Raw genomic sequence first — 25,469 nt, forward strand, 5'->3', positions numbered from 1 at the left:
GTCTTGAAATACAACTAATGTACTACTGCAATGCATCTGAAAAGGCATCCGCTAACACTAGCAGAGGAATGGTCCAAATCCTCTCGACAGCAATTAACAACTTCACTGTGGTAACAGAGAGAAGGAGGCTTTGTTGGTGCAAGTTATTAGACCTTTAACCCCGGCTACACTATCCCTTACAACACGCTGTGGAGTACTATTAAATGCTATAGATGGTGCTGAGTTGCAGCCTGTTTTTATACAGGCTATACATATCTGCAGCACACAGTATGTATGTGTCTCAGCATATGTATTCAGGTGAAGAATATAGATGTCATTGTTGCAAAGCATTACTTTTTACTGTGTTTTTATTAGTGACGTCATCAGCGACTAGTCTGTGCCGACTTTAAAATATCTGAAGTTGTGCAGCCCCTAGTTCACACATTTTTTATTTATTCATTTTTTCTTACAAATTCTGACAGGAGTTGGATCAACTACTCGGCTTGTAGATGCTCAGGTCTGCGCAGACCCGCTGAAATGTTTAACATGTATGACTGGACTGGAAAGTCATAACTTATTATGGCTGATGTCCATCTCTTTTCAATATCCAGTGTCTCCTTTATGGATCTCTGTCGCTCTGTCATCAATAGCCACCGCTCTCGCTGTGCTGCATCTGCTCCTGAATCCTCTCCAGCACCTCCTGCATCTTCCTCAGCTACAGAGAGGGACAAGCAAAGGACTGTTGATTAGCTCTGTAACAATCGAGCGAATGCATGAATGCGTGAGTGAGGCGGAGAAACGCACCTCTTCGTCTTTCTCAAAGATGAGTCTCTCCTTCTCACAGTCAACGGCGGCCAGCGGCAATGGAAAATCCGCCTCGCTCCTCTCTTGATACTTCTCACGCAAACTAAAAACCCAGAACCAGCTCAGTATTTTATAACGTCAGGACCTTAATGAGAATCAATCATTCTGCGTGGGGCCGTCTCCACCCACCTGCGTTTCCTCTCCTGCACCACCATGCGCGTCATGCTCTGGATGCACTGGGCTCTGTAGTTTTCGTAGTGCGTCTCCCGCGTAACGTCCTTCAGGTCCTGCATGTGCGTCCTCACCAGCATGTTCCTCAGCAGCAAGAAGTCGGAGTGAGCCGGGCTCTCCACTGACGACGCAACAACGACAACATCGTCATCAAACAGAACAACAGGAAACTGATATGATGCCAACGTGCTAAAGCAGATAAAGCAAAACAAAGCAGAACTAGAAAAGTTATGTCTGAAAGTAAGAAAGTATCTTATCGGGTTTACCTTCTACTACGCCCCAGGGATAAACCCGACCCCTGAACTTGCGACCTTTACTCTCCACCTGTACGTTGCTCCCTATTACAGCAAACGGGATGCTGTCCTGCAGAGAGAAACTGTCAGCCTTAACACAGGGTAACAGGTCAAACAACAAGTAAGCTGATGAGTCATCCTAACCAACCTTGAGTATCTGTTCCTGCATCTTAAAGTCTTCGTCCTCATCTGAATCACATTCTGGAAACTGGTAGATGTTTATCCCGAACTGCTTGATCTCCTCTCTGATCTGGAAGCGCATCAAAACAATTGTGTCTGAGACGCAAAAGACAAAATAAACCTCCTCTCTTTTTGAATTGGAGAGCTTAAAAACCTGAACTCTACCTGAAGGGCATGGCAGAAAGACTAAGGAGACATTCACCATGGAGGGAAGGCTCGATAAAATATGTTGCACTGTGGGAAGTGGGTCCAGTTTTTGGATTTACGGTGAGGATGAAATGCCGCCATTACAGCCACATTTCCGGACTGTCATGCACGCACACTATTGCCCCACCTCAGGATGAAGTGTAGCAACTTTAAAGATGCTTTTACTTATTTTGGTTTGTCTAGATGTAGTTAACAAATATTTCCATTAGCCTCAGCTGTACTTACTGCCAGTCCTCAAATGTATGCACGCTAAAATGTTAAATTCCTGATTCCTAAACATTAAACTGGCCTGACATAAGCACATTAGCCTCACAGAAATGGTGGCACGGTTGTAAACTTCTTTTTACATCTACTTGAGTTTTGTGCGTCACATCCGAGTGTGGGCGTTGTGCGTTGGTGTTCTTTTACCTTCATCTTCTTCCTGCAGACCTCTGCTTGTGTCAGACTGTCAGCTTTAGCCAGTACGGGAATTATGTTGACTTTTTCATGCAAGGCCTTCATACACTCCACATCCAGAGGCCGAAGACTAACGAGAGAGAAGACACACACACACACAGTTTTCTCTTTAGTTTTAGCTGCTGTTGTTGCAGCATCGTTATGTTAAAGTGCAGCGATGAAACACGTCAGCGTACCCATGTCCAAATGGAGAAATGAAGTAGAGGCAGCAGTGGACTCTGTTGTCCTGGATGTTCCTTCTGTTCAACCCGCTCTCGTCTCTGAAGTACTGTTCAAACTGCTGGTCAATGTAGTCTTCTATTTGCTTCCAGCTGATGCAAACACAGAACATCTATTTTAAGTCTATTTTCCACACTAATTATGACTTTAAGTTAAATCTTAAACCATGCAGCGTCTTGAGTTTGATGATCTTACCTCTGGGTGTTGTCGACGGCGTCTCCAAACCCTGGTGTGTCTATGATGGTGAGCCTCAGTTTGACTCCTTTCTCCTCGATGCCGACGGTGTGTTTGACGATGTCGACTGTTTGATTGATTCGCTCTGAAGACATGTGAAAAGTGACTATCATGCTTTCATTTAACTACTTTGTAATAGATTGTTTTAAACTCAGAGAAATTTTAAAACTCAGCTCACCTTCGGCGTTAGGGACCTTTCTGTCTTTGTAGAGGTCAGTGAGGAATAAACTGTTGATTAGTGTGGATTTGCCGAGGCCCGACTCCCCTACAGAGTGGAATAAAGTAAGATAGAAATAAGTAAATAACACATAGAGGTACACACTTCATACGTCATCACACTCCCACTAACCAGATATATTTAGTTTATACTGTCATCCACTCTTAACACGTTTGCTTTACAATTCTTCCCAAAGAAGAGAAGAAACATTCAGTCACAATAACATCTTAGACTTTTAAGAGTTCATGCATTAACAGATGTTAAAAAGTGGATTCACCTGCGACCATAAGCGTAAATGTGAATCCTTTCTTCACCGTCTTTCTATGAACCTGGTTGGGCAACGTGGCAAAACCTACATACTCTTTGTCCTGGTCCTGCAGAAAGAAAACACAAATACGCAGATGAGGCATAACATTATGACCACCTTCCTAATATTGTGTAGGCCTTCCTTGTGCCTCCAAAACAGTTGTGACTCATCAGAGAATGGACATGGACCTTCTGAGGGTGTCCTGTGGTGTCTGGTAACAGAATGATGTTAGTGGGGGCCTTTGGTTCCTATGGGTTGAGGGGAGGGGCCTCTGTGGATCATCCTACAGATATCTGATTAGTTTGAGATCTAGGGAATTTGGAGGCCAGGTCAACACCTTGTGCTGTTCTTCATGTTTTTTTTTAGTTGTTCCTAAACCGTTTTTGTCTGTGTGTGTCTGTGTCAGGCTGCATCCTGCTGGGGATGGCTGCTGCCATCAAGGAGTGTCATTGCTATGGGATGGGGGTGTCTGGTCTGGTCTAGTTGTGTGGTACATGTCTAAATAACATCCACATGAATGAATGCCAGGTCAGGACTGTTTAAACCTGCTGGCCATCTAGTTTACTTGGTCTCCCTGTATTCTCTTCAGCTTCCTCCTACGTCCCAAAGACATGAATATTAGATTAATTGATGATTCTAAACTAACCCTAACCCTATGCCAGCTGGGTAAGGCCTCAACCCCCAATCCTCTAAGGATAAGCTCAATAGATGGATATAATACATGAGATGGTGGTCACAGTAAACCCTATGACTGCTGTGCCAGACTTCATCCCATATTTGACCATCATCACGATCTGCATCCCCTGACTTCAGTGTCTATGAGCTGCGCTGCAAAGCATCATGAGGCTCACTGTCCCCTCTCACCCAGTAGCATCAGGGTAGAGACAGACTAGACTCTCAGCTTTAGTGCTCAGCTAAGTTTCAGTTCCTGTCGGCCACGTCGACACGAGGCTTTGAATGTGAAAGTTAAAGTTTGACCTCTGTATTAATTCTGTATTGTTGACGGAGCAGCTACAAACAATCTCACAGATGCTGGTGGAGAGTGTAAGGGTTTAGTAAAAAGGTATTTTCTTGTAACAAACATATAGCATAAGTTTAGTATGACATACAAACAGAAACTGACCTCTGGACAGTCATAGGGATCAAAGCGTCCCCAGGGGCTTTGAGGACGCGAGGCCGGGCTGAGCGGAGCGTCAAAAGACACCTGGGAGACGAGTTGCCTCCTCAGCAACAGGGGCTGAAAGTCTGCGTCCACTGGTACGTGATTTCGCCTTGGAGGGATCGTCGGAGAGCCAGCGGTGTGGCACGGGATGGGACGGGGCAGACGTGGGGTCCCAGGAAGGCTGGGGTATCCTCCGTTGGTTGCCGTCCCAGTTCCCACTGCCGCGCGGTGTTCGAAAGACTGAGAGACGGGAGGCAGATCCCTCATGGCGTAAGGAAACGGTATCTCCTCGTGGTCGTCAATGGACAGACTGGACAGCTAGGACAGAAGGCAAATGTGTTACATATGCTTTTATTGTGATGATCAGAAGTCTTTAAACTATGATTCCCTCTTAATTACAATTAAACAGGAAGGGATGTTTCAGGTTTACATATATGCATGGAAAACAAAGGTCAAAGAAATATCTATGAAAATAATTGACTAATTGGCTGCTGAATGCATGATCTGACGAGCGTGTCTTTTGCTGCAGTGGTTGACCTCACCCTTTCTTCACTGATTAGATCTGACCTGTTATCCCTTTATACCATTACAAAGGCCCTCATCCATCTGTCTAGGCAGGGTGCAGAGACACACAACAAGGAGTTGGATGTTAGTCACTAGGCTGGAGTGTGGAAGTTTCATCTAGCAGTTAATAAATAATCAGAACTACATTTATGGTGTCATGTGTCTTACCCACAGAGTGAATACTACTACTCCCTATCACGAGGACAACCTGCTCTAAAGACAGCAAGGCAGCACGGCCTACACTGCTGCTTGTCTAACATAGGTTCATCTGGCCACCATCTACCTGTCAGCTCTCATTACCCACAAAGCTCTGCAGCAGGCTTAACCCAGCCTCTAATGCTCTGACAGGGTGGGGGTTAGGAGATTTAACTCTGAAACACACACACACACACACACACACACACACACACAAGCTGTAACAAACAACCCATCTACAGACTATTCTACAAATGTGTCCTACCTCCTTTTCTGATAAAGTCGCAGCTTTTTGTTAAGACATAATACATTTAAAAGAAAAAAAAATGCAGAATGTGTTAACAGAAAAAAACAAACAAAAAACAAATGCAGACAGGTTTGAGGTATAAGCTCAATGAGACCATGCAAAAATAAATAAATGAAGATATATTTATAGGTAAGTAAACAGCTTTATATGATAAAATAATGGGCAACACTTAAGTTTGCAATGCAATAGAAAAACATAATAATAATAATAAAAAAGATTCTCCCCTGCAAAAATGTTACAGGCTGTTACAGTGATTTTTAATTGTTGAAACTATCAATAATTTCAGTCAACTGGAAGAAATGTAGCATATGGGTATTTTTTTTTCTGTAAATGCAGGTGTGTATTGTCTTAGACGTACCTTTTTTATTGCTGCGGTATCTGACCGGAGAGGACATGTGCTCCATGATACTGTCGGTTTCCAAACTGTCTCCAGATCAGAGCACGGACACATTACGGCGTTACACACACACTCTCTCGCTGACTGAGCTCCTTGTGTAGTTCACGTCCCCTCGGTAATGGCCCCGCCCCCTAAGGGCTTAATAATAATAATAATAATAATAATAATAACAATAATAATAATAATAATAATAATAATAATAATAATAATAATAATAATAATAATAATAATAATAATAATACATCTAACAACGAAGGAAAGAAGAGCCAGAAGAGAAACTGTAGACTGTGTTTGTATGCTAGGTTGCTACATGTAGCATTGTAGACACAAGCAGGAGCTGATGTTGACCGTTAACCGTTGGTTCTTGTCGTTAACGGTTGTAAATGCTAAAGCAAGTATCCACACATGGAGTTGTGTGTTTTTGCCACATGTATGCTACAAAAATGATGTCTGGGATGTGGATGCTATCGCTAATTAAGTCTTTATGCATCTTTTGCCACGTTTGATATATATATATATATATTTTTTCTCAGGCTAGTAAGCTATCTTTCGACACCAAGCTAGGTTAGCTTAAGTAGGCTAAAGGAATCCGCCACACAAGAGAAAAATAAAATAAAATAAAATAAAATAAAATAAAATAAATAATAATAATAATAATAATAATGCGTTTGTTAGTTTGGTTAAATTTGTGGTGACACATGAGTCAAACATAAGGCTGATATCATTTGAGAATTATCCCAGTAGGTAATAAATACTATTTTTCTATTTTATTTATTCATTTATTTTTGCCATATATGTTTTTTATTTTTTTTATTTATTTTTTTTTTTAAATCCAGACTTCATTCCAATGTATTTTTGATTGTTTTTCAGAGATTGTTTGTTAATGCAGCGCACACTGCGGCCAAGTTTACTTCAGCCACTCAACATGAGGTGTTTTATAATAGCTGAGATAATAGCATTGTGTATGTGTAGTCATCATTTAAGAAATTAAATGGTAAACAAGGACTGTATTTGATAGCAATCTCTTTACTGATTTAAACATAAACCAAATGGGTTTATACATTTATTGTGTTAGTTGTTGTTTCACATCTCAGTGTGTTGGACATGGTCTGACTTTTGTTAACAGAAAATACTTAAGGCGTTCTCATAAATAATGTAATGTAGCTTATAAAGTGACACGTGTTTCACAGCTTCTTTACAAAGTTGAAACTACAGCCCAGATAATAAAATAATCACCCAGTTTATACTATATAATTATAATACAACCTGGCATCTAATACAAAGATATCATAGTATGTATACAAAGTATGATACAGAAATGCTAACGATGCTGTAAATTTGAGGTAATTTAAAAGCAGTGCTTCAGTTAAACTTTCTGTCCACCAGAGAGCACTGACACGTTACATATTAAATTATAACAACTAAGAAAACGTGTTTGTGTTGTCTGTTTATATTTCAAAAATTGAATAAATGCCAATATAGATAAGAAATTAATCAAATATTATTTGGACTCTAGCATAAATACCAGTTCACAGAGCAGAAGTCCTTTTTGTTTAGCAGCCGTTTTGACATGAGTCTGTAACCGCAGGCGTTATTAATCATACAAACAAGGCTCTGTACCCAAATATACCACAGATATTTACTGCATTCTCATCCAAAATATCCCATACACTGTCTATTGCCCTGCAGATTATCCATGCAGCTTTATGACAGTTTCTGTTGTCTCCCAGTTGAAAATGCACAAATGTCTTTGTCCCTCAATGTTGAGGTTTTGCAGATGTGTTTTGTTTTGACCAAACAGTCAGAGGAAAGAGCTGTCCTCTGTAGATGAGTCCCACATTGCACTGTATAAACTAGGCTTGTTTGGAAGGCATGGTATTGAGTTCTTGTCCTGGAACTGTTCTTTTAGTTGTCCTGTTTCACAACTTTCAGAGCCATTCTTGGACAAATTCGAGCTTGTAGACCTGCGACATGACAAGCTTGTGCCTTGTGACCCAGACCTCACATCAAAGGTGTCATATGTGTTTTGTTCCCCGTCTGAATGGCTGCCAGGTGTGCTTTTTTTATCTTGGCCCTGAGAAAAGTGATTGGTCTCAGTGTGGTTTCCATTGTCTGAACATTGCTTCGGGGTGGAGCACAATCTGTGTGGCTCTGAACTTTGTGTTTGTTCTTCAGGAATGAGCGTCTGGTCCTGGATGTGATTTTGATGATTATTATTCTTCCAGAAGGCTCTACCGAGCTGCTCTAACTCAGAGAGCAGAGGGAGGCCAATGTCCAGGTGCATCACCAGGTTCCCCAGCCATTCATCCAGCTTTGAAAAGGAAGGACTGCAAGGCAAAGAGTTGCAGTAATAAGAGGCTGTTGGGCATTACATACTTAACTACTTGTAGGCTATGAATATTTGAGCAATCATACCGTTTATCAGGATCCATGTCGCAGCAGAGGACAGCCAGTGGCAGGAAAGTAGAGGGGCACTGTGGAGGGTAATACTGCTTCAGAAAACCAGCCACATTTAACCCAAAGTCATTTGTCCGTGGAAGGTAGTCAGGGTCGGCACTCACTCTGCCAATTATCTTTGGAGAGACAGAATCACACTCAGCTTTAAAAGTGATGTTTGATCAATTAGTATTAGAAATAAAGTGCTGAATATTTCCAAACATATTTTTTTTTCTGCCTTTACATTCTTACCTCACATGTCATTATACCAAAGGAAAAGATGTCCACTCGTTCATCATAGGTTTTTCCTGAGATGTGCAGAGGAAAATGTGAGACATAGAGGTCTTATTACATCTTCTTCAGTACCTTAGAATAAAATCAGATCTCCTTTTCTGTCATCTCCAGAGCAAAATTTAGAAACAAACACAAACACAGGATACACACTTGTCCCATTAATTTAGGGCGACAACAGGGTCCTTGTTTGCCAGCCACTATAACGTAAAGCATGAATCACTGCACACTCACCGTGGATCATCTCAGGTGCCATCCAGTAGGGGTTTCCCACCACAGTGTAGCGCTTCCTCCTGTCAGGTCTGCGGAGCTCTGACAGCGCGCCCCTCGCGGGCCGTTCCAGAGAAGATGTTTTATTCTGATTCCGCTCCTCCATCACCAGCCGAGCTAGTCCAAAATCTGCCACCACCACAGACTGGTTCTGAACAAGCAGAGAGAGAGATACAGTAATCTTTAAACGAAGGAGCTGCACACCTTTGTTTTTAGCTGCACAGTGATGTTTCGTGTTGGTTATGTTGCTTGGTTTTTGTTTTAAAGTGCTCGAATGTGCAACATTTGTGTTTCAACAAAATCAGCTGAAATCAGTCATGTAAGCAGGAAAAGCTAACATGTGGTGAAAAATGATGTCGATTGAAGAGTTGAGTTGCGTTTTTTAATTTCACAATTTAAAAATATAATGAAACACAGCAACTGCCAATAAGTGGATGGTTTTATCGTGTACTGTAATTTTAAGGAACTAAAGTTGGATTTAGGTTGAATATTTAAAAGTTAGTGTTCAAAGAAATACAAATATTTGTTTGGCATTTTCAGCCAGATGACAATGTGATGGAACTAAGCTATTCCGGTTGTTTTATTTCTTACTCCAGTATAGAGTACACATCAGGGTCTAGGGCGCAGCTGTTGTGAATGTGTATTGACACTGGTCAGATCACAAGTGGTCAGCTCTGACAACATGTGTGAACACACCCAGGATGCATTTGAGATCAGATCACTCAGGCCACATTTGTCGTGGCCATAAGTGCCCACATTGTTTCATCTGTCTTGACCACATTAAGGGCCCCCTACTCGATTGTGTGCTCGTCTCATTCATTCAGAGAAACAACAACTGCTATTTGAATGACTGCCTGAAAAGAAAAAGCCCAATGAAAAAGAACCAAGTGATATTTGTTCAATATTAATAAGAGCCTTTTATCTCTTATCCCTTTTATATCTTGTGTCCTCGTAGCTGTTAACTAACTAAATAGATAATAAATATATACAAAAAATTATAAATAAAATAATTCATCATAAGGCTCGATTCGACAAAACTATTGGTTATTTTTTAAGTGTAGATACATGTAGATGTCATGGATGTGATGGAAATACTAGCTTACCTCTCTGACCAAGCAGTTGTATGAGTTCAGATCTCGATGGATAACATTCATGGAGTGTAGATATGCCTTTGAAGAACAGATATCACATAGATTAGGTAAAGATTTTAAAATATTACGGAGTGATTTAAGATTTTAACCTTTTATTTTCATTTGCCAGAAAGACTCACCATTCCAGCTGCAATGTCTTTGGCATAACCAACTTTTGTGTTCCAAGGAAAATCCTTGTCCTATAAAAGCAACAACATTATTGACCACCACAGATTGTGTTTGTGTTTTCTGACAGTAAACATGAATACATTTTAATTCTCACCATTTTTATGATAGTCTCTCTGAGAGTTCCTCCCTGGATGTACTCAGAGACAAAATGTATTCGCTTGTCTTTATAAAACAGACCGATGAACTTGAGGACGTTGGGATGGTCCAGACAGCGCATCACCTTCACCTGTACAAATTGAAAGCAAAGTCAGGTACAGAAACACCTCAGATTTAAAATGCATCCCTAAGATTTGTTCTGTATTAAAGCTTATTTTGCTGAAGTTAATTCATGCCACTACTTTTTTACCACTTGCCTCTTTTAAGAACGTCTTCTGTGTTTCTTCGTCAAAACTGATCAGTTCTTTCATCACCATCACCTCCCCTGTCTCCTGATGAGTTACCTAGAGAACATCAAGTTGATCACATTACTGATTTAAATCTAACACAACTAATACAACTTACAACTACGCTAATGATGGGGAATAGTGGTACCTTGACAGCCCGTCCGAAGCAGCCCTTTCCAAGCACTTCCCCGTGGATCAGGTCTGAAGGTCTGAAGATGCGATGCATCCGTTCTCCAGGATCGACACGGAGAGACTCTGAGCGAACCATGTCTCTCTTCTGAGATAAAAGGCTCAGTGATCCAGGGGATAGGGGACACTTATCTATACTACAGCTCCGCCTGAGAAAGATTAGAAAACTTAGAAAAAGCCAGGTAATGAAATTATGAAAATGATAAAATTAAGTCGAAAGTCATCACTTACAGAATTTGTCTGGATCGTATTCCTGTGGTTCCTTGCTGCTGAGGCGGTGAGAGACTAATCCTGATTTGTTCACCATTCTCTTCTTGTGGACTTGGCTCTTCTTCCAGGCTTGGGAGTTTTTGGGCTGAATCAAGCTTTTTGTGGGCACATGGATCAGGACAGGCGTTGTTATCTGGGGCATTGTCCAAGTGAAGGTTTTCATGGGGAGACTGTGGATTGTGTTCAATGGTCAGCTGCAGTGGTCTGCTTGTGTCCTGAATGACACGGTGTATCTAGAGTAAACAATAAAGCTGGTGTTGTTAGTTTTTTTCCCCCTTCTTTCTCAAAACAAGTGCAGCAATTTATTTTTTTAATCTGTTGATTTTATTAGATGTTATCAAGAGTCACCGGATAATTCGAAACCTACCTCGTCTTGAGAAATATTGCAAACTGGAATGCCATTGACTTCCAGTACATGATCACCAGCGTGAACAGAGGACAGCAGGTCATGACTGAGGACAGCTGGGTCTAACCTGAGGCACAGACAATGATTGAATTTTGTAAGACAGAGAAGGAGGAAGGGATGGAGGTTAGCGATGGTCAAATGCCAGGTTCACCCTTGTTCATGCGTTGAAGCTATACTTACCCTGTCACAGTGACATGAGGGCTTTTGTCTTGACTTAAGTCAATGGTTACAGTCAGGCCTCGTCCACCTACTGCATGAGGAGGGAGAGACACCAGCGCCACCATGTGGGGACTCCTGGTGAGTGGTGAGGTGGGCTTCACAGTTGATACAAATCCCTGACGGAAACAGTGTCCACTGCAGAGACAAACAAGAGACACATAGTTAATCTGTAGGATTAAAATAATACCTTATCCACTTCATTAATTTCGTTCCAAGTCAGTTTTACCAGTAGAGTTTGGAGCGTTCGATAAGCGTGTATGTGTCTCCATCTCCAATGACCATTTCACAGTTCAAACACGTGAAGCACTCAGGGTGGTACTTTTGGTCTCCGGCAACCTGTTTATGCAGAGGGGTAATGTGGTAAAACACAACGCAGAGGCCAAGAGCAGCTGTAAAACATAAGAGTTCTTTCGTTTTTTCTTCCTGCATAAAGCATGTCTTCAGTTTGAGAGTAAAAAGAAACATTTACTTTTATGTCAATGTGGCAAGAATGCTTTCAATCTAGAAAACATTTGGTGTAGCTTGATGAGATTTGGTTGTATAGTTATACTTTTGCCACCCAGCAGTCATACCGTGGAGCATTTATGTAATGTGATTATTGTGTTACCATAACGAGTCCTGTTGCGATGGTCTCCTTGCAGCCGTGGCAGTGTTCTCCGTAACGGCACCAGTAGTGCTTCTTACAGTAGAGCTGTCCGTCTCTTTCATAGTACCAGTGAGACAGGATACAGCTACATTCACTACATCTACAGAAGAGAGAAAAATGGATGAGACAGGGATATTAATGCTGAAACAATGGGATGGTAGAAGGGAAAAACAAGCGAAATACAGCTATAAATGTGAGACAATGGATACTTCCGATGTGTTGGAAAGTAACATGAGCCTTATCAGTGATGGAACATATGAGACTTGTGAGGGAAGTTGACCCGTTAGCTCATCGCACCTGGCTGGGTTCAAACTTCCAGGTCAGTTGGACCACAATTTATTCTAATCTATTTTTAACATAGTGTACTGTTTCACTGACACCCAACTCCTTTCTTCTCCTGAGATGAATAGTTGTAAAAAAGTTGAAGCCAAGACGTCAAGTTACTCTTGTTTATCAGGCACATGTCTGGAGGAAATAGTTACCTTTGCTGCACGCGACAGAGAGCAAATTAAGCCAGAAGTCTGATTTGTATGTCTTCTTACAAAAGGATTACTCATGTAGGGCCACTGGTCGGTCACATGTTTTCACAAAAACAGTAACTTAATTTTTCCTGCGGGCACACCCACTCAAGATTGCACAAGAGAATGAAACAAAGTGAAAACATCATGACAGTTTAAAAAACACTTGATCTGTAAATGCAGCTCTCTGTAAAATCTTAAAAGTCAAACACACAGTGACATCCTGCCTAAAGCGGAATAATACCTTTATACAATAAAAGCCTGCTTCCTTATCTCTCCAACAATACAACCGGAGTGGGAGGTGACTTCCTGTCTGAGTGCTGGTCCATGTTTCCTCTCTCCCAAACTCAACTGTAAATGTCATGCTGTTCTTACAACAGGGCGTGAAAAGTTTGCCTAATATTGAGAATGAAGCACTTGAAAAGGAAAAGACTCGTCAGCAAATGATAGCATATCACCGGAATCACACATTTGAGTTTATTTATTATTACTTTAGAAAGTAGATATTTGTGTCACCAGTGCAGTCTTAAATCTAAATAAACAACCTAAAGGGATAATCATGAACCTACTTCTTGTAGATTTTGGCTCCAAAAGTGAGATCACTTTTTCTAAACATCACTTCCCTTAGACCGGCTTCTACTTCATTGTTGAGGAAATAATTAAGTAATAAAAACCCTCAGACAGCTGCAGCTTTATTTGTGGCCTCCTGTCATTGTTATTATACTGCTGGCAACGGATCCAGTATGACATCTGCGATTCCGCTACAACATCTGGTTGCGAGAAAAACCTGAACCTGGACTTATACAGATCCAGAAAATGCGTCCTCTCTCTCTCTCTGTTTCCTAATGCCCTAATTGAAAGTGTCTGTACCCACACATTCACCTCCTCTTGTGTCTATAAAAGTGGAGCTGTGGACACCTACGGACCAAACAAACATGTTTTGTTGTGTCAAGCGCTAAGAATTTAGTGACATAATCCTTTGCCACGATTTCCTCCGTCTGTGTCGTCCAGCCAGACTTTCTTTACAAACAGTTCTTCGCAGGAAATATCTGTTTATCTTAATGTTAATTCTGCATGTTTTAGAGAGCCCCAATGATGTTATGTATGTTGTATAAAAGTGAGCATTTGTTTTTAAGTCTCTCAGCTTGAGGGAGAATTGTAGTGGATGGGAGTTCTACCATAGGTAGTTTGGATACATTACAAGGCTGGTGGTGGCTATGGTTTTGTAAATTATTTACACACAGGGTCATAGTTGATGTGTAAGTAACGGCATAGATTCCTTATGTGTGATAGTTTGTCGTGGCAGAGTTGGGTTTTGAGGAAGTGGATGCAGTCTGTGTAAATGTTTGCTTATATTCCTTTTCTTTCACTCTCTTTCTCTCTCGCGCGCTTCACTCTTTTATATTGTGTCTCTCCTTTCCTTCACGCTCACTTGCACAGTCAAATTTAAAAAATAACCACAGTACTTACCGTCCTTTCGTTCCTCTCCGAAACCTCTGGTCTCGTCGTGACATCCTGCCGGTTGACCGATAGACAGTTGTCACACACAGTCCACCCAGTTAAGAAAGGAGCTTGTTAGCTGCATGTGTCCATGAGCAGATCATACGACGACTCTGTTGTTAACTATAGCAGGCGTTGTCCTTTTTTTCTTTTTTTTTAATCTCTCTCTCTTCATGCGTTCAAAGGCTTCCTGTGTGTAAGAGTTCACTCCTGTTATGTTCAGAGTAGCTGTGTGAGAAAAACGTCTGACCCTCTGACACCAGCTAGTCAGCTTCCCCCTGCTGACTGTTGTGAAACAGTCCTGGCCGAGTATAGATGTTCTTCTCCGCCCTCCCACCCCTACCAGTATGTAGATGTCTGCAAGATACAGTTACATACCTCTGCACGGTCTACTAAGCGTAGCACAAATGAGCTCACAGAGCCTAAAATGTAAATCAATTTGAGTTTAATGTGTTGTGTCTCTAGTGAGTCAGTCTGTTTTAAATACGCCTGTTTTCCATCAGCCCAGACATAATCTCTTTATGAATGCCCCAATTACTGCACTGTCCAGATCCTACAGTAAATAGCTCCATTCATCACACACAACAAACAAAGAACTTGAACTTGGGACTTAGAAGAACAAAACCATTGATACTGTTCAATATGAAGTTTAAACCCTCAGATGATCCATGTGAGTGTGACGCAGAGTAATAAACATGCTCAGCTGGCAGCGATATAGATTTCCGGTAGTAGACATCATTCTCTGAAATTAGTCCTGTATATTTTAGTTTTATAGTGTATTTAAAAACTAAATCTAGTCCCATATATATATCCTGCCAGCTGACCGATAGACAGTTGTCAGACACAGTCCACCCAGTTAAGAAAGAAGCTTTTTAGCTGCATGTGTCCATGAGCAGATCATACACCAACTCTGCTGTTAACTATAGCAGGTGTTTAAGTGCGTAAACTTATAAAAGTGTATCTGTCTTCTGTGGAAACAAAACAAAAACTTCTTAAACATAGGCCATGACAAATTAGACTCTTCTGAGGAAATTGTACAAATTTACAGAGAGGAGTCGGATATGTCAAGACAGCTAAGTAAAGTTAAAAAAAACCCTCTCTGAACAGAGGACTGAGATATCTTTAGCATCCTCTCTACCCAAAAGGTTTCACTCTCATTCCCAGCTTCAGTCTTCATAATTTCCCACCATCACTACCATTAATGGTGAATAGAAGATACCACTCAGGTTTAGCCGAATAAAATCATCTACTTGTAGTATGGAGTATTCGGTTGTTCACAAACCTGGGTCATGTGAGTTTCAGGTGGTCTCCGCAGATGATCAAAAATAAGAAGGCAAACTCCGCACCAGAGTTCTCAGCAGAGTGGTGAAACGTTTTCAAGAAACTCGAAACAGATCCAGTTGCCTTTGTTTTTGATACAGTACTATGACCTGGTATGTGGCATAATACACTGTCAGTTACCAGTATAAAGTAAAATGTGCCAAAATTGGATCCCCTCTACATCCACAATCCTTATTAGTACAGTAGATCACTCCTCACATTTAATTATTTCAGGTGCGAGTCCAGTCTATGAGATGTTGTGGGTGTGTGATTGTCCTACTGCTGAGGACTGGTGGGGGGAAGGTGCATGTATGAGGCTTCTGTAGGGGGATAGTACACCATGTTATATCAGACTTCCAGTATAACACAAACAGCTGTTATATCCATAAATTCAAAGGCCCTGTTTAGACGCTGCATTTGCACCAGTGTGAAGCACAGGTGTGAACAAACCCAGGACACATTGAGGTTGCATATGAGAGATCCTATCTCTGACCACATTTGGAGGTGGCCTGTGACACATTACCACCTACTCAACAGGGGTGATCTGTGGAAGTGGAATTTAAGTCATTAATTCAGAAAAAAAATAGAACGACTATTATAAGTGATGACCTGAAAAGACAAAAGAACTGTAAGTGATGTCTGTTCATCAGTAATGAGATCATGGTCCACTCTGTCCAACCTTTAATACTCCATCCCTGGTAACTAACTGCATCCCGTTTTTTCTGCGCTATCACACACAACAAGTTTTATGCTACAATATCAACAGACAACTCTGTTGACTTAGTCTTGATATGAGTCACCACTGAGACTGCTGTGGTACCTTTTTTAGACTGGCGAAGCAGCAGTTAGCTGTTTCCTTTTTCACATTAAAACCTAACTTGTGGTCCCGACCATAAACATGTTAAAACCAACATCTTCCTCTGAAAGTACAGCTTCCCCTTTTTTCTTGCTTAAAAACTCTACCTTGTTGTCTCACAATTGTGTAGTTGTAGTAAGTAATTCTCACAGCCATATAATGACAATAAGTTGAAACACCTCTTGTTGGTCATCTCTTTATTTCAGAGAGCATTGTCGGGAAAATGTACGATAGTGCATCACTTTCTTCATAGGCCCCACAAAAAACACAGATGTTAAAAACTCATGTTGAGCTGAGTGATGAGACAAAATGCAACATGAAATTAATTTGATAACATCACAAGCTACTTCATGATTCAGTGCACACTCAAGAACAATGCAGAACTTGCCACTTATGTTTGCTATAGTACTACATAAGTTAACTGTTAAAACAACCACACACAAAATAATTAAAAGTCTATTAAACGTGAGCAAAACAGCGTAAAAGGAGGTACATCGAAAGGAGAAAACATGGCAAATGTAAAACTGAGCCATGTCGTAATATAACAAACACACCCTTCAAAGAAAAAAATATGCATGTTAATCGAGATTTCACACTAATAACAGTGCCTTTAATACGAACAAAGTGAAAGAAGCTGACAAATGTGAACCGCTATGTATCATGGGCAGAGGTTGCTATTCAAGGAGCAGACAATGACTAGTCAAAACATCACTACGCAGAAAACTCACACTTCCGTTCACTCTTTCCTCAAAATAAAGAACTGGTTGTTTGTACATTGATGTAAAAGATAAAAACATTATGAATTAATTGCAGACATGTCTGAAGGAGCTGCCCTTGATAGCAGTCTTAACCATACACTATAGAAAAAATTGGATGATGTGTCCCCACTTCCTCCAAATATTAAAACTGAGACTAGAACTGCATGGATACAGGTGGTGACATCTTGTGAGTTTGGAGCCAAGGTAAATACTGCACTCTGTCTCCGTCAGTTACAAAGAAATGTTGGATTATACACTGCACTCATTTTTTTATGCAAGCATCATTGCTAGATTCAGGCAATTGCTAACTACCGATTGTCGAGGTCATTTAGCGTGGATTACACCACAGCTGCTCATTTAGTAGCAGACAAACAGTTATTTTGACATTTCTACAGGACTGCTTCCCAGAGCAGTTGTCAGTGGAAACTGTCAATCATGACGATGTCACGTCCAGTTTATATAGAGTTAAATAATTAAAATGAAACTTCTCCCACTTGAACATACATCAGTTTTATATATTAAGTGAGTGCCTCAGGCAACAGAAACCAAATGAGAGTGCAGAGGAAGAGGACCGCACAACCTGGAGGGACAAGCCCCTACATGGCATGTACCACCATCAAATTGAAGAAGTGACTGATATCGAGAAGACCTACCAATGGCTTGAAAAGGCTGGACTCAGAGACAGCACAGAGGCACTGATCATGGCAGCACAAGAGCAGGCCCTAGGTACAAGAGCCATAGAGGCCAAGATCTACAAGAGTAGATCAGATCCAAGGTGCATACTATGCAAAGATGCCCCTGAGACAGTCCAGCACATAGTAACAGGGTGTAAGATGCTAGCCGGTTCAGCGTACACGGAGAGACACAACCAAGTGGCTGGAATAGTGTACAGGAACATCTGTACCCAGTATGGAATAGAAGTACCCAAACCCCAATGGGCCGCACCACAGAAGGTGGCTGAGAACAACAGGGCCAAGGTTCTGTGGGACTTCAGCTTCCAGACTGACAAACAGGTCCTGGCTAACCAACATATGGTGGTAGACAAAGAGCAGAAGAAGGCGGTGGTGATAGATGTGGCGATACCAGCTGACGCCAAAATCAGAAAGAAGGAACACGAAAAGGAACAGCTAAGATACTGCGCAGAACCCTCAAACTCCCAGGCCTCTGGTAGAGGACCCGAGCTTGAGGACGACACAGATACCACCCCAAGAGGGTGAGAGGGACGTTTATACACACACACACACACACACACACACACACACACATATATATATATATATATATATATATATGTATATATAGAGACTAGAACTAGAAAATACATGTTGTATATATATATATATATATATATATACAACATGTATTTTAGTGTTTTAGTTTGGCCCAAGTCCAATCCACTGAAGTGGCCCCCTCCACATTAGTGGATCAGACTTGGGCCAAACTAAGACATGGAGTTTATGACCTATAATGCAGAGAGCCACCAGGGGGAGCACCACATGCTTTGAGGAGCTGTCTTGGTGTCCACTTTTACTACAGTCTATTATATTCTTAACCCCGAGGACTGAGGGCAACAGTAAAAAACACAGCAACAGTAAACAAAAAATGTGTTATAGTACAGATTGGCCTTAGTGATTAAAAGAACCACCACTTCCACCTTGTTTTCAGAAATCAGCACCCTAACATGCTGGCAACCAGCAAGAAAATGAAAATGTGAAATGTGTTGAAGCTTTAGTTTCTATTATAATTCTAATAGTTTCTATTGAAGGCGGGACATTTACAATCAGGGATCAGCGTCGCTGTTATTTTAATGAGGTCACTTCCTGTCTGTTGGTCTCTCACTTCCTCTTTTAGGCCACAGTATTCACCCTGTCAGCCAGCACCTACAAACCAGAAGAGAGTTATTCTCCACCCAACATACAAGTCACATAAAACCTACACAGTTAAAATTGTTCAGTTAGTTCAACATAAAAATATATATAGCTTAAAAAAACGGTTTAGAGTCCGTTAACACCACCAAGTCAGCTACAGTCAGAATAGCTTTGCAGTGACATACCTCAGTAAGCAGCATCGCTTTTTCATTTGCCACAGAGCCACAAAGTTCCTGTATTTGTAACATAAGACTGTGTGGCAAGTTTTGACGTGAGAGTTCTGAGAAAAACACTTTTGAAACAGTCATCGCAGAGATAATAACATTGATAATGTCAATTTTAAAGTAGAAAAAAAGATACTCAATGTAACCTGGGAAGTGCTGTGTTGCTTTTGTAAACATAATTTTAAATTTCAACCTTTGAACCCTTCCAGATGAACTTATGTTCCCAAGTGAATCTTGCATAATTTGTTGATATGGTTTAATAAACAGGGCAACAATTTTCAAAGTACAGTATCTTTGTGTTAATGCTGGTCTTATGTATGTTAAGTGAGGCTTATTAGAGTGTACCCATTGTAGAAGACACAGTGAAATTTCCCCTTTATAAAGCAGAGAACAATAATGGGAAAGACCAGACATAATAAACAAATTACAATTCCAAATTCCAAATTTACAATAGTTTAATTTACTATTCATCCTAACAATGATATGTTTAAAGTTATGGCAACATAACAGTTGTCCTGACTCTCTCTGAGACAAAAATTCTGTTTACTATACTATACATAGTACTTCTCTATAGTGCTATATATAGTACTAGTACTATTAAAAAACAAAAACAAACAAAAAAAAAACTTCCCTCTCACCCTCTTGGGGTGGTATTTCGGTCATTCTCAAGCTCAGGTCCTCCACCAAAGGCCTGGGAGTTTGAGGGTTCTGCACAGTATCTTAGCTGTTCCTAGGACTGGGCTCTTCTGGACTGAGGCTTCTGATGTTGTTCCTGGGATCTGTTGGAGCCACTCCCCCAGTTTGGGGGTCACTGCTCCGAGTGCTCCTACTACCACGGGGACCACGCTCGCCTTGACCTTCCACATCTGTTCCAGCTGTTCTTTCAACCCTTGGTACTTTTCAACCTTTTTGTGTTCCTTCGTTCCTCCGCCACTATGTCCGGTTGTGTGTGTGTGTGTGTGTGTGTGTGTGTGTGTGTATATATATATATAAACCCTGTCATAGAATAGGAAAGTGAATTAAAGGCAAAGTATAACAATAATATCAACAATTAATAATCAATATTGTATTGAATCACTGGCAGTAAACTTCCCATGTCAAACTGCCCTAGGCGGGAATGACAGTTATGCAGCGCATGCTCAGTCTCACTTCAAAGACAACCAATCGTCTTCAAGCAACAGCACAGTGTGATTTACATGTAGTGAATATAAATAGAGCACCGTGCGCTTTTGACAACAACGTGAGTGAAACGTCGGTAACAATCGTCATGCCTGATCCCGTTAAAGCGCCCAAGAAGGGCTCCAAGAAAGCCGTGACCAAGACCGCCGCTAAAGGCGGAAAGAAGAGGAGAAAGACTAGGAAGGAGAGCTACGCCATCTACGTGTACAAGGTACTGAAGCAGGTGCACCCCGACACCGGTATCTCCTCCAAGGCCATGAGCATCATGAACTCGTTCGTCAGCGACATCTTCGAGCGGATCGCCGGTGAGGCCTCCCGTCTGGCTCATTACAACAAGCGCTCCACTATCACATCCAGGGAGATCCAGACCGCCGTCCGCCTGTTACTGCCCGGAGAGTTGGCTAAGCACGCTGTGTCTGAGGGCACCAAGGCTGTCACCAAGTACACCAGCTCCAAGTAAACTGCTGTTCTAAAGCAAACAACAAAGGCTCTTTTAAGAGCCACCCACTTTACTTGAAGAGAATTGTTTTTTGTTCAATACATAAGAACTAGTATAGAGGCCTGAATAAAGATGTTTTACACAACACATATGTTCAGTAATGTCTGGCAGAACTTGGTTTTGTTAGGTTTGTTTTCATGAAGAGTGTAAATGTTGAGTTTCTATCCATACAGAATGCTTGCCATTTCTTTCTGTTGTGTGGAGTTCCTGCTTTAAATCTATTCTAGCTTCAATTGGGTCAGTGTATCTAACACTAATATTCACACAGACCATATGATTCACTTATTTACATAGTTTATCCTCCAAGTTAAATGTTTTATGGTTACATTTTCTGTTTATTTCATGTAATATGTTGTGTTCTATAGTCATCTTCACCATACTCGGATGCCCAGATCACCCAGAATCTTTTTTTGGAACTAAAGAGTAAAAAAACTTAAGCATCAGAGATGACAATATACATAAAGAACAATCTGATTTACTTTCAGTACAGGAAATCTTTAATTCTTACAAATCTTTTTTACAAGTTCCCAAAGTATAGCCATACTCAAATACTTCAATACCTTTATTTCTATACAACAAAAGAGAGAAAACAGTCAGACTAATTAATGATAATAAATCGACATTAAAAGGAGAAAGGCGGTGGCGAATTTCAAATTACTGGAAGGAAGTGATTCGAGATTCAAGAAACATTTAAGAAAAAAATAAAACATACAAAAAACATACTGAACTTGTGTAAATTGGAAATTGTATATTGTAGTAAACTTATATGAGGTTATAAACATATATTTTAGCAGCTAAACTACTAATCCTTAAATGTAATTTATTTGCTTGAATGTGAAGTATGTTTTCCAGTGTGCTTATTGGTGTTTGTAGAGCACTTTATTTTGTTTGATTCAGGAGTAAATATATCCTTTAAATTTGGATACGGTAACAAATACAAGCCAGTGTTTTAATATAATAAAATTTATACATGAAGCTGGTGTCCGAAATGTGCGTATCAATCTGTAACAAATTTTATTTTGAAAAATCTTTTCAATATAAGGCAGAAGTCTCGCAGTAAACAAAGTCGCGCTACCAGAGCTCTCTTCTGATTGGACGATGAAGTCAACGCTCACTGTGACCAATCAACGAGCAGCTCAGTTTCTATATAAAGCTGGTGTGCGGCAGTTGCAGTCTCACACTTCTCTTCTTGTTTAAACAACGAAGTCAGAAACTACAAAATGTCTGGACGCGGAAAGACCGGTGGAAAAGCCAGAGCAAAGGCAAAGACTCGCTCCTCCAGGGCCGGGCTTCAGTTCCCCGTCGGCCGTGTCCACAGGCTGCTGAGGAAGGGCAACTACGCTCAGCGCGTCGGTGCCGGAGCTCCCGTCTATCTGGCCGCCGTGCTGGAGTATCTGACCGCTGAAATCCTGGAGCTGGCTGGAAACGCTGCCCGCGACAACAAGAAGACCAGGATCATCCCTCGCCACTTGCAGCTAGCTGTCCGCAACGACGAGGAGCTTAACAAGCTGCTTGGCGGAGTCACTATCGCTCAGGGCGGTGTGCTGCCCAACATCCAGGCGGTGCTGTTGCCCAAGAAGACCGAGAAGGCTGCCAAGAAGTAAACGACTACTAAGAAACTCAAACAACGGCTCTTTTAAGAGCCACCCACTACTACTGGAAGAGCTCAAGTTTCTGTTTTACAACCTTGTCTTTAACAATTAAACTACAATAACAGCTAACTCTATTAAAATACAAAACGCTTATTGTGCCTAAACCTCACGTCTTATGTATAATACACTAAGTAGTACGTAAACACTTGCAGAATCTCACATTATCTTGAGGCCTGTATGCTTTATCATTACTTTCCTGTATTATTTGAATGTCATCAATCTGCAGTGACTCCTTAACAGTTACTTCGCAGTCATAGTAGCTCAGTTGCACATAAACACTCTGGAGAACCACAAGTAAAAGATGAAGATGATTAAAGTAAAAATCTGGTAAAATAAAGTGAAATAGTATAAATGTACAACATTTGCACATGACCAAATGTATAAGAAACTGAAGTAAATGCATACATGGGAACGATTAATAAAGTGTAATAATGTGCATTAACATTAATAACATGGAGTTATCTGTTACAGAAAGATGAGTTGTTGTAGCTGGACTGACTGGGGTACTCTCTGCAGATCACGTGTCCAGCCTTTCGGATCAATTTGACGATTCTACTGATGTCCATTTTGCTGGTACTGCTCTTCCAGCAAACCACTGCAAAGTACAGGGCACTCGCAACAGCAGACTGTCCACTCTGCTGTTGCGAGTGCCCTGGTCCACTACTTCCACCTCCAGGCCCTGGATGGTGATGGGCTCCACTGGTGTCCTCTTCCTCCTGATGTCAGTGATCAGGTCATTTGTCTTATCCACATTCAGGAGTAGGTGGTTTGTCTGGGATCACTCCACAAAGTGTCCTATCCTAAGTGTCCCACCTCTTGTCCATCTCTAATACACCCAACCACTGCAGAGTCATCAGAGAACTTCTGCAGGCGGCAGGACCCAGAGCTGTACTGGACATCTGAGGTGTAAAGAGTGAACAGAAATGGAGACAGGACAGTCCCCTGTGGTGCCCCCACATTACTGACAACAGAGTCGGACAAAGAGCCTTCCAGCCGCACAAACTGCAGCCTGTCAGACAAGTAATCAGTAATCCAGGAGACAGCGGATCTCTCAATCTGATTTAACTTTTTTTAATATTCACTTTTAATATTCACTTATTCACTTATCTTATAATTTTTGTAAATATTGTGTATAGATTTTTGTTCTTTTTTAGTTCTCTATTTTTTATTGTTGATTTTAGCTTTTTGTTATATTTATGTATGGTGTTGAGTGCCTGTACATTGCTGCTGCAACAGTGAAATTTCCTTTTTTGGGATTAATAAAGAAACTATCTATCTGTGTAAACACTGAACATAATAGTTCAAGTATTAGCTTGTTCTGAGTTTGAAACATAACAAAAATAGAATAAAAATCCTGGAATTAAAAGTTGACATTAAATCAATAGCAGATTTGTATTTAAATAGTCATTTACAGGCTCTAGATACGTTTAACAAAAATAAATGAATATTTATAGCACTGATAAATATCTGCTGGTCAATTTTTTAAGAAAAAAATTGGAACTCCCCGTCGGGGAATCGAACCCCGGTCTTCCGCGTGACAGGCGGAGATACTGTCCACTATACTAACGAGGAGTGGTGAAGATTCATACTGCGTCACATGTCTGAAAAACAGAACCACGAGTGACGCTTGTTTTCACAGTTGCTAACTTTTTTACGTTCGTATATCTGTGTTTTGGTGTTAGATAATTATGAGGACTAGTCGCTGGTGATGCCTTTTTTTATTTTTTTTATTTGACCATAACATGCTGTTTACAATCAAGTAAAAATGATTTATCACAACTGAGAGACTGGAACAGAGTCACTTTTGTTTTTCGATTTTAAAACTAGAGACTGATTACTATCAGTTCGCAATAATACAGCGAGGATTGTTGAGCTAAACGAACCTAAACGGATTCCCATTCATTCTCTATGGTAGTGCTAAACCACTACGGATGTAATATACTTTTGACCACTACGACTGTGTGGCGCTGTTTTGAAAGACGTTCCCTCTCAGGACACTTCATTCATCGTGTGGCAGCCGGTTTCGCGCTATCCTGAGTTTTTGAAAGACTTGTCGCACTTCGAAGTTATTACTTTTATTTCCCATCGAAAATATACTCTCTACCGTGATGAGGGCATGACCAGGGAGATGAACTGGAAGGAATTTAAGGAGTCTCCCTTCTATGAGGCAGAGAAATGGCTGGGAGAGAGGAGGAAATAATGTATAATTATTCTACTGAATCACATGCATATGTTGTAGTGTTTTACTACATTCAAAGTAACATTTATGAATTTGTTCTAAACTTTAAACTATACACCTATTCATTTTTAAACACAACTCCAAATGACAGATTTTTTTTTTCTTCTTTTAACTCAGGGATGCCAGATTTATCTCTTCCATTTCCCCTTAATTTTCTGTCTAGATGGAAAATGTCTAATCTGTTCTGTCTCTGTTTAACTCTCTGCTACAGTGAGATGTTGTTGAGCATAACTTATTGTTTAATACGAACGTCATTAAAACACAAACACAGGTAGCAGAACAGACACACATAGTGTTGCTTCAAAATTGTTTAAAAAAGCACACAGTGAGTTAAATGTAATTAAAAAATACATCTCTTTTCAGAGATATTCTACTTTCATGAACTGATCATTACTGATTGACACTGTCACTGTTTAATGAACAGCATAAAAAAAAAAAAATAAATATGTAGAATGTTTATGGGGAGGATTTTACATTATTTCTATTTTCCAGAATATTTTCTTACTGAATATTCAAATGTTTATGTTTCTATTAAGAAATTTATAATGCTAATTTGAAGGGCACAATGGTAATCAAGATGCATTATTAGTTATTTAATATTTCTATGCTTAAAATATGAATTCTGACTTCTGATCCTGCAAACAGACCCACTGTGGGATCAGTAAAGGTGATGTT

At 40.6% G+C, this 25,469-nt stretch overlaps 4 protein-coding genes across 4 annotated transcripts; 2 read left to right on the forward strand and 2 right to left on the reverse strand.

Moving 5' to 3' along the window:
* Positions 1-429: 429 nt before the first annotated feature.
* LOC311502184 (septin-5-like) lies at positions 430-5,759 on the reverse strand (the record flags this gene model as incomplete). The annotated part of the gene is made up of 12 exons (XM_084564310.1): positions 430-694; positions 784-886; positions 973-1,135; positions 1,281-1,377; positions 1,456-1,557; positions 2,103-2,220; positions 2,327-2,461; positions 2,565-2,688; positions 2,782-2,868; positions 3,098-3,194; positions 4,251-4,607; positions 5,739-5,759. 12 exons carry the CDS (start codon positions 5,757-5,759, stop codon positions 623-625), a joined length of 1,476 nt encoding a protein of 491 aa, XP_084420436.1. The 3' UTR covers positions 430-622.
* Positions 5,760-6,828: 1,069 nt separating this feature from the next.
* LOC311502416 (LIM domain kinase 1-like) lies at positions 6,829-14,511 on the reverse strand. The gene is made up of 15 exons (XM_084564629.1): positions 14,170-14,511; positions 12,143-12,281; positions 11,762-11,871; positions 11,497-11,670; positions 11,278-11,383; positions 10,872-11,143; positions 10,600-10,789; positions 10,422-10,508; positions 10,163-10,294; positions 10,020-10,079; positions 9,853-9,918; positions 8,714-8,900; positions 8,441-8,496; positions 8,168-8,325; positions 6,829-8,079 (listed from the first exon to the last, which is right to left on the reverse strand). Exons 1-15 carry the CDS (start codon positions 14,211-14,213, stop codon positions 7,554-7,556), a joined length of 2,307 nt encoding a protein of 768 aa, XP_084420755.1. The 5' UTR covers positions 14,214-14,511; the 3' UTR covers positions 6,829-7,553.
* A 5,981-nt stretch (positions 14,512-20,492) lies between these two features.
* LOC311502415 (histone H2B 1/2-like) lies at positions 20,493-20,977 on the forward strand (the record flags this gene model as incomplete). Its single annotated transcript, XM_084564628.1, has 1 exon — positions 20,493-20,977. The coding sequence occupies one exon, from the start codon at positions 20,493-20,495 to the stop codon at positions 20,862-20,864; it is 372 nt and encodes a 123-aa protein (XP_084420754.1). The 3' UTR covers positions 20,865-20,977.
* Positions 20,978-21,970: 993 nt separating this feature from the next.
* LOC311502413 (histone H2A) lies at positions 21,971-23,578 on the forward strand. Its single transcript, XM_084564626.1, has one exon. It carries the CDS (start codon positions 22,124-22,126, stop codon positions 22,505-22,507), a length of 384 nt encoding a protein of 127 aa, XP_084420752.1. The 5' UTR covers positions 21,971-22,123; the 3' UTR covers positions 22,508-23,578.
* The last annotated feature ends 1,891 nt before the right edge of the window (positions 23,579-25,469 follow it).

The sequence above is a fragment of the Chelon labrosus genome, assembly GCF_963514085.1.
Source record: "Chelon labrosus genome assembly, chromosome: 17".
In the NCBI taxonomy this organism is placed as follows: Eukaryota; Metazoa; Chordata; class Actinopteri; order Mugiliformes; family Mugilidae; genus Chelon; species Chelon labrosus.

Coding starts and splice junctions, on each gene's coding strand:
- LOC311502416 (XM_084564629.1), bottom strand. CDS start 14,213: ATGTCACGACGAGACCAGAGGTTTCGGAGAGGAACGAAAGGACG. Junction 11,671..11,761: donor GAACGCTCCAAACTCTACTG/GTAAAACTGACT, acceptor TTGTCTCTGCAG/TGGACACTGTTTCCGTCAGG. Junction 9,919..10,019: donor AAGACATTGCAGCTGGAATG/GTGAGTCTTTCT, acceptor TGTTCTTCAAAG/GCATATCTACACTCCATGAA.
- LOC311502413 (XM_084564626.1), top strand. CDS start 22,124: ATGTCTGGACGCGGAAAGACCGGTGGAAAAGCCAGAGCAAAGGCAAAG.